This window comes from Lynx rufus, unplaced genomic scaffold (genome assembly GCF_022079265.1).
Source record: "Lynx rufus isolate CCGP_SWC_20201006 ecotype Redwood Valley unplaced genomic scaffold, mLynRuf1.p SCAF_3, whole genome shotgun sequence".
NCBI lineage: Eukaryota > Metazoa > Chordata > Mammalia > Carnivora > Felidae > Lynx > Lynx rufus.
The window spans coordinates 163,387,436-163,401,903 of record NW_025814845.1 but is presented as its reverse complement, the minus strand read 5'-3'; the positions used below and the strand labels follow the sequence as shown (position 1 = coordinate 163,401,903).

The 14,468-nt window shown below is 41.8% G+C and overlaps 1 protein-coding gene across 1 annotated transcript in view; it reads right to left on the bottom strand.

The window, feature by feature from the left end:
* The window catches only part of CSGALNACT1 (chondroitin sulfate N-acetylgalactosaminyltransferase 1), a 342,441-nt gene that overhangs the window by 37,191 nt on the left and 290,782 nt on the right, over positions 1–14,468 (bottom strand). The window contains exon 4 of the mRNA XM_047091964.1: positions 8,254–8,470. Coding sequence (XP_046947920.1) covers positions 8,254–8,470 — 217 coding nt within the window. The remainder of the gene's footprint in view (positions 1–8,253; positions 8,471–14,468) is intronic.

Here is a 14,468-nt window from a genome sequence, read left to right as displayed (position 1 = left end):
ATGAAATCATTTCCAGCTGATCATTTTCTGGTCTTGGGTAGATGTTTTCACATAATCTGTGGCTCAAATGAAATAAGAAAGAACCTCTATTAGGTCCCCAAATAGACACTTTTCTTCAAGTAAGGTGAATGATGTAGATTACTTCTTCTCAAACATACAAACCCTAAAACCTTCCTGGGTGCAACACTGGTGTGTGAATAGAGAAAGGGCCCACGGGAGAGGTAGAGGGGCATGAGTGGGAGGGAGGATGATACCATGGAAACTACATTAGTTTCCTATATTCCTATATTTGATGATGACTTGAAGCCTTTCTGTTACACTCTAAAGTCTACCAGCTTAGCCCTACCCTCAAGGCTCATTTCACTCTCAGAGAGTCTCTAGACATTGTTTTTTAAAAATCCAGAAATCTCCAGGACCTCTTCAATGATTCTAGGCAGAAAAGGGATTTAAAAATCATTAAAGAAAATTTAAGTAAAAGATTTCCCTGATATTGCCTTAAAATATAAATGCCTAGAGAGGGATGAGAGAAGAGTAAGAAAGAACATAAAGAAGAAAAAAAAAGAACTACTAAAGTCTGAGGAGAATCATAGCAACACGAAAAAGGGTTCTCAGACCAGCTGGAAGTAGTCAAAATAAAAATCAAGCAAACTTGAAATGAACTGGGAAAGATTTTTAAAAATCATAAAAAAATCATTTGAATAAAAATCTATTTTTTTCTGGGACAGGCTCAGAAATAAGGATGCAAAGACAATCTAAAGCTTTGTTATTATGAGTTTCTTCCTGCTATCACTAACTACACCATGAAATAACTGATGAGCTTAAACCCAATAACCCAGAAGCCAAGGGAAACTAAACAGCCAAAAAGCAAATACAAGAATAATTTCAAAGGGACATCAGGTGATTAAAGAAAAAGAAGAAGAGCACGAGGAGGACAAGGAAGTGGATGGAGGAGGAGGAGGAAGAGGAGGAGGCATCAGGTTTTAAGTTAACATGCTGTTGGTCAAAGGGAAACAGATACAAACAGGGGCTAAATGTGAAGCAAGGTTCCTGGGTACGCTCTCTCTATTCTTGGCCACAGGTAAAGGAATCCTGATGATGAAGTCCCCCAGACCCCAGGTGAGGCATGTGGGGCATTCCTGGGAGGGAAACAGCATGTGGAAACCGTGAGGTTCCCCCATGGGCCAGGACTAGGTCGATAGCAAGGGAGAACAAGCCTGCCAGGGTAAAAAGGCATCGCATCTCCATGAACAACAGTGGAGTCACTGAGCACACCAGTCACAAAGCAGCAGCCAGCAGCCAGATTGGGGGGTTGTTGCTCCTGTGAACTGCACTCCTACTCAGGGAGATGACAATATTGAAGCTCTGGCTTCATAATTTCTTGTAAATCCTAGGAATATCACTCATTTAATGCTTACTGCCTCTTAAATAAAGACCATTAAGATATAGTGCTAGGAAGAAGCTTTTCTCCCCCAACAAATAACACCCTTCTCTCCAATAACTACTGAGGGCTGAGGTAAACTAGCCTTAGTTTTCCCCTCTTCCCTTTGTCTGCCAGCAACTTTGGAGCTGACATTTTTGACAATCTGCAATCTGCCTTTAGTCCCAGCTTCCAGGTACATTCTACATTTTTAATGAGTCTTTCTCCACTGACCTTTATAAAAATGGTTTTATTGAATTTTTAGTTTTTGTAAATACAAATAATTTTTAGGGTTAGTTGAGATGATTAAAATAATGAGACTAGGGGTGCCTGGGTGGCTCAGTTGGTTAAGCATCCGACTTGGGCTCAGGTCATGAATCTGCAGTTTGTGGGTTCAAGCCCCACGTCGGGCTTTGTGCTGACAGCTCAGAGCCTGGAGTCTGCTTCAGATTCTGTGTCTCCCTCTCTCTCTCTCTCTCTGTACCTCCCCTGCTCACCCTCTGTCTCTCTCTCTCAAAAGTAAATAAACATTAAAAAATTTTTTTTAAATAAATAAAATAAAATAATGAGAGTAAATATCTTAGTCCATATACTCTATGTACCCAGGAATCAATTTTGTCCCCAGGACCCATACCCAACACAGGTCTGGAGCATGAAAACTTGGCCTTTGTTCCTTGCAGATTCTACCCCATGCCTGGTCATCACCCCAAGTGATCTGATTCCTCAGACCCAGTCTTCCCTACGGGCCACTCTCTCTGGGGAATTCCAGGTTCTACATCTCTTTCTTCTGTCCAAGAAGGCATATTTGTTATAATTCTTAGCCATTTAGGTCTCTTCTAGGTAAGTAATTAGCAAAACAATGCTGAAGTGAAAAACAAAACAAAGCCCTAAATCTATGTGTCATAAGGCGTGTCAGGGCTGCAAGGGGATCCATCTGGACCAGTACTTAGATTTTACAGAAGATACAAAAGCCCAGATATATGAAGCAACTTGTAAAAGATTCCTCATTCAAATGGATCAGAACAAAGGGCATTTACATTTTAAAGGACATGCAGTGGAAGGATAATGTTTTAAATAAATTAATCTCATATAGTGATCACTGCAAACCAGGTACCAAAAATAGTGGCAAATATCAAGTATTGCTACCAATAAATGACTAATGAACATGACATAATCTTCAAAGACGACAGTGGAAGAAACGGAAGATTCTATTCTCCCCTCATGTGGCTTCCAGTCCTAGACACTTCCTCCAGAAGAGCTAGGGAAGCAGCCAGGGCAGTGATAAAGTGGCTCCAAGGAATGGCTGGTCTGGGGAGAGACAGGGGGCCCCAACTCCCACTTCAGGATCTCGGTGAAGGAAGAGCCAAAGCAGAATATGTGGTCTCTCCACATTGTGTGGAAAGTAGAGAAGGACGGTAAGGCTGTTCTCATTACACTTTGTGAACTAACACCTGTAAAAAAGGTGGAGTGGGCAGGAGCAAAAGAATAAAGATGACCAGGGGCACCTGGGTGGCTCAGTCAGTTAAGCGTCCAACTCTTAATTTAGGCTCAGGTCATGATCTCACATTCGTGGCATCAAGCAGTGTGTCAGGCTCTGCACTGACAGGGTGGACTCTGCTTGGGATTCTCTCCCTCTCTCTCTGCCCCTCCCCTGCTTGTGTGTGTGTGTGCTCTCTCTCTCAAAATAAATACTTAAAAAAAAAAAAGGTGACCACAGTTAGTGCAGATCCTTCTTAAAAGCAGAAAGAGGAGAAAGGATGGGAGATGCTGACAGATGAAGCATCTTACATGTACCCCCACAACACAGACACACACACACACACACACACACACACACACAGAGCCAATCATTAAACAAAAGGCCAAAACTGTATCTTCTTTCCTCTTTTTGATTTGTGGGAGTGGAAAGAGCTGCTGAAGACAATAGGTGAAGGTAAGAAAAGTAAGCAAAGAGAGCTGATTCTCTCTGATGTTCCAGGCCTTAGCCCTCCAATGAGGGCCTGTTCTGAGAGCCAAATCATCTTCCACTCTAGTACAAAGACCCATCCACCACTAGACAGAGTGAGCCTAGCACAGCTCACATCCATCCCAGGGCACAGAAGAGCCACAGGAATTGGGAATCTTCAACAAAAGCTGTACAAAGCCTCCACTGAGTTCTTTCTCTCCTTCCCGTGTTCTTGGGAGACTGCAAATACAGCAAATAAAACAAATACACTACCCTCAGAACATAGCCAGGAGTGGGATACAAACAGTTCTCCATCAAGTTGGGGAGGTAGGCAAGGAGAACCCATCCACACAAAGTCAGAGCAAATGGCCTGTGTGGCCATCTCCATGCCATGCAGAAGGAGGCTGAAGAGACACCTCACAGCAACTGTGCTTCAGGAATAGTAACACAGTTTAAGGAAGAAAGAAAAAGATATTAATAAGAAAGCAATAGCATTAAAAAAAAAAAAAACCTAGTCTGGAAGAAAATACAATTCAAACAGAAGAAAACGTCTTACAAATGTTTCACACTTCCTTAATAATGTGAATTCAATAAAAAATTCAAAGAAGCAATGACAAAAACAACAGATTAAAAGGCACATTCTGTGCTGAGAAAGTGAGTTGAGAGCCCGAACAGACAAAAGTGATAAACTAAAAATAGCAAGGTACAAAATAGAGACATCTGAAAACCAAATTACTCACCTAAAAGGAAAGGCTGTGTAAAAGCAGATAATAGACGAAGGATTACAAAACAGAGAGAAGCTGATAAATGGGGGAGGTCTGTGAAATACGCAACTGTGTCTGTAAAGCAGAGACACCAACAAGCCGAGCAGGAGAGGTATTCACAATTAAAACACCAAAAAATTTTCCTGACATGGAAGAATCCACAAAACAAAAAAGAAAACTCGATTAAGCACAGGAAAATCTCAGAGAAAACAACAGACACTGAGAGGAGACCTGTCCTGATTAAGCTATTAGGATTCAAGACTAAAGAAGGAATTCTTCAGGCAAAAGGAAGTCATTCTCGGGAGAGACCAAAAAAGTCGTCCTGACACTTCTCCACAGTATCACTGGATGCCAGAGGAATGTCTACAACGTCCTGAGGAAAGAGTGTCCTGAGGATTTTAAGTCCAGCCAAGTGATCCTTAAACTAAAATGACCATAAGCAGACTCTACTCTCAAGCACTTACAACCCTTCTTCTTTTTTATAATTTTTTTAATGTTTATTTAGTTTTGAGAGACAGAACAAGAGCAAGAGGGGTGCAGAAAGAGAAGGAGACACAGAATCTGAAGGAAGCTCCAGGTTCTGAGGTGACAGCACAAAGCCCAACACGGGGCTCGAACTCACAGACCACAAGACCATGACCTGAGCCAAAGTCAGACACCAAACCAGCTGAGCCACCCAGGGGCCTCTAATTTACAATGCTTCTAGAAAACCTTTCTTGCCTGTGCACCATAGCCAACCATGACCTCAGGACTGCAGCCGCTCCTGCCAGGGCTGCTGGCAAGGACACAAAACCCACCCAAATACCAGCTCTGTGGTTACAAAACAGAACGTAAAGGCTGCAAACCCTGATGAGGTAAAAACAATAAATGGGATGTAGGAGAGGGAGAAAGTATAACTGCTGATTTCCTCTTGTTATTGTAATTTTCCAGTCAATCTGTTCTAAAGTTAAAAATACGCAGCAAAAAAATACATAGTAATTCCAATATTTTGTTTTGTGAAACCTTTTTTTAAAAAAATTTTTACAGAGATCTCTTCAGAACTAATTACCTCTTACAGCAGAAAAACATTTTCTTTTTGTTTTTTTTTTAAGTTTATTTATTTGACAGAGACCAGGACAGCATGGGGGAGGGGCAGAGAGCGAGGGAGAGAGAGAATTCAAGTGAGAAACATTTTCTTAAAGACCAGAAATTTCTTCAGTTATACTTCAGATTTGTTTCTATAAATTAATTCAGGTAAAATTGTAATTATTTAATTACAAGCAGAATATATAGTATATCTCATGTTATATTAAATTATTTCTAGTTAGCAAGTTATTCTTCTATGTGCATATATTCAAAGAAAAGTACCTATAATGGAGTTTAATTAATGTTAAGAATGATTAATTGGGGGAGGGAAGGCCGGGAGTTTTTAAATAATTCATTCCTTGTGTTCTGTATTGTTTAAATATCTTATAATAGCTATATATCACTTTTATAAACTAAAAATCTATGTTTAAATTATAACAGCCAAAAATAAAATCTTTCATTGAATTTTTAAACAAAACATAAAACATATGGTAACTACATAAAAATTTACAAACCAGAATTCAAAAGAAGGAAACAAAAGTCACTCATGATGCCATCTTCAGGGCCAACCAGAGTTAGTATCTTCTAATCTTGGGATGGAAGGGATTTCATAAAGACAATATCAAATATTCAATAAATAGACCCTTGTATTTTCTCCAATACTCTTATATTTATATTAATTCTATTTAAATATTTAATTGAGCGGTGTTTACTTTGAGTTCTGGTATGCAATAAGAATTAAATTTTTTCTGCTATGATTAGTTGTCCTAAGGCCATACACTGAACAATCCATTCTCTGCTGGCTGCTTTGAAATCCACCTCTACTAGTTCTGACACAGAATTAAATACTCTCAGGATTGAGTACCCTTTCTCATCTCATTTTTTCAGAGACCCAACACACTCAGAAACCCCTAGAGTTTCTGAGTGTCCTCTGTCCTGGGAAGGCTTTCTTATGGCCCACTGCCCCTGGTCTCCATTTCTCCTGGAGCTCCTAGCTCCCTTCAAGTGCATGCTAGTCCCTGAATGCAGGCACCATCTCTGGAGCTCATCTCTTTACCCCTATATCTGGTCAAGTGTCTGGCATACACAGGCCTTCCAAATATCCTACCCAAGTAGCAAGCCTTCCCACCCACCCTCTCCTGCCTATGTACCACATTTTAAAACATGAACTAGATGTTTTAACTAGAAATGTAACATTAACATTACATTTCATTTCATCATCTCAATGTTGGAGACTGGTAAACTAGTCATTTTACCTTTTTCAACATATTTCCCTTCTAGTTTTATTCCTATTATTAAATATTTGCAATCCGGTCATATGTAACCAAGAGAATCCTGATACTCCAGGCCCCAGAGTCCCATGCAGAGGACTGAGCAGACACTCCTTTAGCACAAGCTCTACCTTGCCAAGCCCAGCACGCACAGTGACTGGCCTTCATGACTGGATGACACAGATTTCAGGGCCCATAATCTGGCAAGCTCTGGGCAGCTTCCTAGCCAAAGAAACTCACTGTCAACTAGTGCTAGAAATGGGCACACCAGCTGCTGGGAGCAATGATTTGACTTAATGCTCAGTGTCAACCACAGGTTCAGTCCTTCTCAGGAAATCATGCTTAATCAACCAGCAGCACTCTGACATCCTAAAGAGAATGCAGGGAACACAGAAACACTGAAGGAAGGCTGCGAGTAGCTAAAGCTCCATAGACACTTTACTACTGGAGTCAGAGGACACTGCCAACACTCAAGTGATGGTCGCAGAGGGGACCTACAAATCAGGAACAGTTGAAAAGATCAGCCCACCCTACTCCGCATGGTGTCACAACTGAAGGCACAACTCCCGAACCTGGAGAAGAAAAGACAACAGACATTCTGATAGCTGTCTTTAAAGATCTAAAACTATGATGTATAAGAAGAAATGGATTAGTTCAGTCATTTCCTCAGAGGCTAAAACTAGACCCACAGAGTATAAATCACAGGGAGGTGGACTACAGGTCCAAATAATAGCCAGCTTTATATCTGAAGCTGGTCAACAACAGAGCAGCCTGCCTGGTGAAGGAGGCAGTTACATGGCACAGAGAACATGTGTCAGGGATGACCAGGTGATTTACAAAAGTCTCTTCTAAAACTGTTGAATTCTGACCCTAAAATTTATTTAGAGAAGGGCTGGTCTTCAAATGTAAAACTTTAAAAAGACTTCATTCATTATCTAGAATTCTGAGAAGTATCAACCACACCCTTCTACTGAGCATTACCAGCTTTTAATAATGTGAATTTAATGATAAAAGATTAAAAATAAATTTTGATCTTCCAAGATTATAATTAGACACATATTAACACATATAATGTTTAAAATAAGCTGGCTAGCTAAGTGAGCTAATTAATCCTGACCAACGTAGGAAATGTTAGTCGTAACAGCTTACAAGAGCCAACACTGCACAATAGAGAGCTTGAAGACACATATGTAAAAACTACATTACTGCATCTGAAAATAAAATCGCACTTCGTCTTCTTGAGTAGCTACAAAAATGAACGCTTGGAAACTTCTTGGCATAATTCTAAATTTAATCTCCGAGGAGATGTAGGTTAGAATAAAAAATGGATTCCGATTCAACCCATGGCAGCCGCTGCAGGAGCAGGACAACTAACTAAGGCTTCCTGCAGCTGGAGGCGCACATCCTCTATCCAAGTCCACGGGCCATGGGGATGATGGCTTTCCAGAGTCTGGGAGAGGCCTCACTCATGCCCCTGGCTGTCCCCAAACCTGAGCCCAAACTCAAGCTAGGCCTGAACACAGCAGGCAGTGAGCCATCTTTGCAGATCCTGATGAAAAGCCACCCTTCCGAATTTTCATTTCTTAAAGTAAATCTGCTTGTCTGGCAGTTTTCTGGTTGCTTTAGGGAAAGGCAAATACAAATGATAAACTTTATGTGAAGAAAACAGTTGAACAAGAAGAGAAAGGGGCCTTTGTATTGGGCAGAGGAAATGCAGGAAACACCGGGAAATGATATCAGCATTTAACACACACCACAGTGAGGAAGGGAGGCATGTACCAACAAACAAACCTGAAATTCTGCATGAACTGCCGGAACTTGTCCGCCCTCTTTGCCAGTGGCACGATAACGTTGATGAGTGTGTTGGCCATGTTGAGCTTTTCTTGTTTTACTTTCATGATAGGGCCAAATGGTCGAAACAACACAAGTCGTCTGAATTCGTGCTTCTGCTCCCCTTTGAAGGTGAGCTCATACAGAGTGCCTTTATCCCTTTCGGTGCGGTAGATCCCTGTCAACAGAAATACAAGGATAGTTTCAAAAATTAACCTTGGCTGCTGAGTGTTTTTTATAGCTGAGATCTAGCACAAAATGCACTTTTGAAAACATTAAATTAAGATGAAATCTCTACATATAATAACTATTAGAAAACCCCAAATGCTCCTGTGTTAAAAAATCCCCCCCAAAATCAAAATACCATCAATTTAAAAATCACATTTCTGAAGAGCTTCATAAACATGGAAAAAAGTTTGTAATGTCAGATACAAAACTGTATTTATACTAGAGGCATTCAAAAAAGGACTGTAAGGAAATATGCCAAAATAGGATTGGCTGTGATGTGGAATGGTGTGCTTTTTTTTTTCTTTTCTGCTATTATCCACACTTTCAGCAAGATGATTAGATAAATATTATAATTATTCTACCTACTTAATTTTATTTATTTTTTATTTTTTTTTTCAACGTTTATTTATTTTTGGGACAGAGAGAGACAGAGCATGAACGGGGGAGGGGCAGAGAGAGAGGAAGACACAGAATCGGAAACAGGCTCCAGGCTCTGAGCCATCAGCCCAGAGCCTGACGCGGGGCTCGAATTCATGGACCGCGAGATCGTGACCTGGCTGAAGTCGGAGGCCCAACCGACTGCGCCACCCAGGCGCCCCTCTACCTACTTAATTTTAAAAGAATGTTAAAATTATCTCTTAGATATTATAGCCATTTCAGATGAACTGACCATAGCAATTTTGGGGATACTTTAGAGTGGCGCTGTGCAAGTTTCTGGAAGCATTAAAGCACACGACACATAAAATACCCAACACAATGGCAGGCACACATCTTATTTAATTTCATATTGTCCTTCCTAACTCTGAGGAGCAGCACAGCCCAGTGCTCCAGAGCCAGGCTACTTGGGAGATCTATTTACACCCTGCCCCCAAATGAGCTCTACACCATGTCACTTGTACTAAAACACCACGGTCTTATTTGTCAGGTTGAAGTTGTGACCTGTCAACTCTCAGGATGAACCTCCTAAAGGCCTGATCCAACAGAATTTTTCTATCAAATAAGCAAACGATTCCCTGCTGCCTAGGTCCCATTGCCTGCCTGACATCACTGGTATTGTGTATGTTTTTCCTATAGTCAGAAGAAACTCTTGCAAAAATCCAGCCAATCACCAGATAAGCTCCGTTATCTTTCACCTCTGACTTGCCATGTTTTCTATTCCATCTTTCTTCCCTCCTCTTAATCCCCACATTAGCTAGAATGCACCTTCCAGTCTTGGGAGAAGCTACAAAAGTACATCTCAGGGAAATACCCGCCTGGGGGGAGTCATAGCTCTCGACACCTCTGATAAAGCACCCCTCCTTTCTTCCTCAGTCCCTCTTCTCTTGTGGGCATAACAGGACTTCTCCACAAACACTGCTGGGTTCTCTTCCCCACTCTCTGCAGAGTAGGAGCTTTTCCTTTTACAGCCCTTTTCCTGTTTACAGCCTCTTTGATCCTGTTCAAAGTCTGGATCTCCTTCAGGTGCCACAGAGAGGTGGAGTTTGGTACTGCGGATTTTCAAGGTAGTCTCATTTCTCACAGTTGTCCCAAGGGCCTGCCTCAAGATTCCAAATGCGCAACCTGCTGGCAGCCAGTCCGGATGATTTAAGGACCAGAGCAGAGTTACAAGGACTGACTTCTCTTCGGAAGTCTCCATCGCTTCCTTGGGTAACAGGGCATACTGCTCAATGGCTCTGAGAATCAGGGCAGCTGAGAGAGGTTTTGCTGAGCTCATGCTGGAACAGAATCCAGAGTCCCTGCAGGGGTCATTCATGGAAGAAAGAAGAAGGTTCATTTCTTGGGAAGCTCAAAGGACTTCTCTGAAAATGTGAAGTGGTTCCCTTCAAAGTCTGTTAATTCTTTCAGGCAATTAGTGCTTGTGGAGGAAACAGCCTCTTCCCCACCTCTAACTGTTGTCTACGGCAGCTGGGGAAACCACCAAATTCCAGGGCAAAAATAAGGCTGGGCGAGTCAGCAAGGAGTTTGCATTTGCTAACGGAGCGTGTCTGCACAGCTGAAACAGGCCTGCCAGGGGTCGCTGGCTGTGCCTTGTCAAACTTCTGTTATTGGGGTCAGCAAGCATACCTTTTTCACACAGCAAGAAACCTGCAAAAGGCTGCTGACAGTTTAACATGCAGATAAAAACGTATGTGAGCCAAAGATTGTTTTTTAACTGAGTCACTTTCTTAGCATTAGGTAGGGATAAGAATCATAAAACATCTGAACCCACATATTTGAGAATACAGGTAGAAACATACACAAACCCATCTGAGAAGATGGACATCTACTTACAAAGAACCCAGAGAATGTAATAGTTCTTATCATAATGATTCTCAAGCACATAAGAGGAGCTGCCTTTCGCAGAGCATGTATCATCAGCCTGGTGCGACAGGGTGGCAGCTTTGTTAAAATGGTTTCCAGGCCTGGCACTCCTTACTGGGAAGGCCAGAGCAGCCAGGCTAATCTTGCTCACCACAATGTCAGCTGCTTCCTCATCGTCTTCTACATCCCATGACTCGAAACAGTTATTACATCAACTTTGTAGCGTATTTCCCCATACTTTGCCTAATTAAATTAATGATGTCTTATAAATCTGATTCAGATCTCTTAATTCCCTCTATTTTAAATAAGTTATTTAAAACTCTCTTGCAACCTGTGTCCACTAAAACCCACACCTAGCCACCCACCCACCACACCCGCAGGCACATCCTCCCACGCCTGCACACAGGCCCCCTCAGTCTGATTGTAACACAAAGGACCGCTCCTTCATGGATCCCTGTGCCTCCTGGAAATCTTCAGTGGTGGAAACACAAAGGGGCTGAGAGAAAAGGGGGACAGAAGCCTCCTGAGACAGAAATGATTTTTCAGCCAGTGAGGTGGCATGCACACCAGCAAATGCAAAGCAAACCAGCTTTGCATAGGATTGCATCATTTTTATGCATTATGTTAATTAGAGATCAAAATAAGAACTTCGCAGCGAGCTTAGATTTTGGTTTAGATACCCTAACTGGCACCCTCTTTCCCCTTCTTTCTCTCCATAGATGCTAAGTTTACTTTCAGTTTCGTGTTTCTGTTTCCTGAGCAAGGTTCTTAGTGCTTGTAAGTAAAATCTTATTTTACTCAAGGGCACCAGACTCTAGGATGACCAACTACATGGGGATACCTCCAGGCATCCAAAGTATAGTTCCCTGGTCTGCGGCAAATGGCTGTCCCTTTAGCAGGCCAGGAGCTAACCAGACATAGGCCCCCTCTCTACAACCTGTCCTCAACACAGGACCTCAGAAATCAAGATGCTGGAGGTCAAGGAGGTATGACTCCTTACCCTCACACTCCTGCTACCTTCACTCAATATATGTGCTTAGGTTGTGGCCCAGTCCTGCACTGCTGATCCCAGAAGTTTCTCCACTGTCATCCCTGCCTTCCCTACCTTCCCACATGGAGCCTGGGTCAGGTCTCCCAGCACAATAACTACAATCCTCTGCCAACCCGTGTCCTACTTCCAGGACCCAATCCATTCTGACATATCCTGTGGCCCTCAGCCTTCCTACAGTACCATTCTAATCCTGCTTCTCTCTCACAAGCTTCTTAGAGCCTAGAGAATAAAGTACCAACCCCATGTCCAGGCCTTCAAGACCCTCCATAATGTGACCTCAGTGTGCTATCCTAACTGCAGGCCTTATCCCTGCCTCACGAGAAATATGGGCTCTAGGCAAGCTGCTTCACAATGAGCATTTACAACTACTTTTTCCCCTTGGAGAAACTGGAACCCTCCTGAAAAGCTGGTGGGAAAATGGTACAGCCACAATGGAGAAGAGTTTGGCAGTTCTTCAAAAAGCTAAACATGGAATCAACATATGATCCAGCAGTTCCACTTCTGGGTATGTACCCAAAAGAAATGAAAGCAGAGACTTGAAGAGATACTTGTGCACACATGTTCATACACGCACTGCTTATAATACTAAAAGATGGCAACAGCCCAAACCTCAACCAAGAGATGAATGGACACAACACAGTAGACACACACAATGGACTACGACCCAGCCTTAAAAAGGAATGGGATTCTGACACATGCCACAACATGGATGAACCCTAAACCACGTGTTTGGTGAAATAAGCCAGACACAAAAGGACAGATATTGTATGGGTCCACTTATATGAGGAATCTAGATTATTCAAATTCCTAGAGACAGAAAGCGGGCTGGTGGTTACCAGGGATTGGGGGAGCAGGAAATGGGGAGTTAGTATATAATGGGCACAGCGTTTCAGTCTGACATGATGAAAAGGTTCTAGAAATGGGTAGTGTGATGGTGACACAATAATGTGAATATGCTTAATGTCACTGGACTGTACACTTAAAAATAGTTAAAATGGTAAATTTTACGTATACTTTACCACAATAACTGCTGAAAAGGCCTTGAATTTTCTCAAGACACATTTCCCCACCAGTCTACCTTTTTTGCCCTCCTAAATCTGATCCTCCTCCTTTGGGAGGATTCCCATGACGTTCTCAATCCAAAGTGGCCATTCAATCCTTCAAACACTCTGGTCTTCAGAGATTTTAAACTTTTCATTGCTGAACTAAGTTTTTTGGCCCCTAAGGACTTTGGAGATCATCTAGGCCAGCCTTGTCATTCTACAGGTGAATAAACTGAGTCACAGGGCAGTTGTGATCTGCCTGTGTTCACCACACTTTTTAATGCCTGACTGGAACATACCACGTGTGAGGGTTTGCTCCATAGAGGTCACTTTTCATATTCGACATTAACAGCTCAGAGCAGAGCAGAGATGCAGGACCATGCAGAAGTCAGAATAAACAATATAAAGTCTGTCATAAAAACCACTGTTTGGCTCATTTACCCACAGATAATCTTCACATCCACCCTTAGAACTTTTCTTTTACTTTCACACACAATTGTAACAGTTATTAAACAATAATCATCTAAATTCATAGTCTACAACACATTCAAAGTAGTAAATTTTAAGAGGAATTCTCATAAAAAAATCTTTCTACCAACAAAAGAAGAGTATATGGGAAAAGGGAATCTAGAACTGGCAGAAATGCTGACAGTAGTACCTAGTGGTCTCCTGACAACAGTGCGGGGGAGGCAGAACATTATTTGTTTTTTAATTAAAATGTCTGAGACACTGGATATAAAGAAAAAACACTCATGTAACTTGCCTTGAATATATCACTGTAAGAGCATATTCTCCTTACTCCTATTCAAGAACACAAACAGAAATACCCGAGAAAGATTTTACTCCTAACATTAATTTTTAACTATTCTGGTGCTTTAGTGATTTTCAGTTAGAAAATTCTGCTTAGCAGGAATATGTACCTCATTCCCAGACCCTGTGGGATAAACGAGACATTATTACAGTGCCATCTGTTGCCGGCTCTGTTTTCTTAGGGAAAATAGTAGACATCTGACATTGTGAAAGAGATGTTCCTGAGAATGCCCTAAACCTTCAAATGCTCAGGTACTCTACGTAAGAAATTCTCCCCATAAAAACCGAATAAAAAGTGACCACTCTAAAGCTCTTCCTCAGGTAGGGTAATGTCTGTATGCGCCTTGCTTTCTGCTGCATCACAGTGCATCCGTTCACAGTAACTTCTGGATGTGTCCCAACTCAAGTTTATTGTGGTTTTCGGCCTTCATCAAACATTTCTTTCGTCTGATAAGAAACAGTTGCACTGACTGATGCCCTTGCTGAAACAACTCCTGAATTGCCTCGTCTTACTTCTATTTATTGCATTTGGTATGTATTTGTTCTTGTTATAGAGCTATGCAAATTCATCACCTGGTTCTTAATCTATCAGAAATTTCTAAGAATCTCACTTTACTTAGAGCTCCTCCTTATTTTATCACTTCTACTAACAGTTGACTTTCTTTTCAGAGGCATTTTCCCCCCACAAGACTACAACCTACCTGTCACTTCATGAAACCTCTCAGATGTCAGACAATAAATGA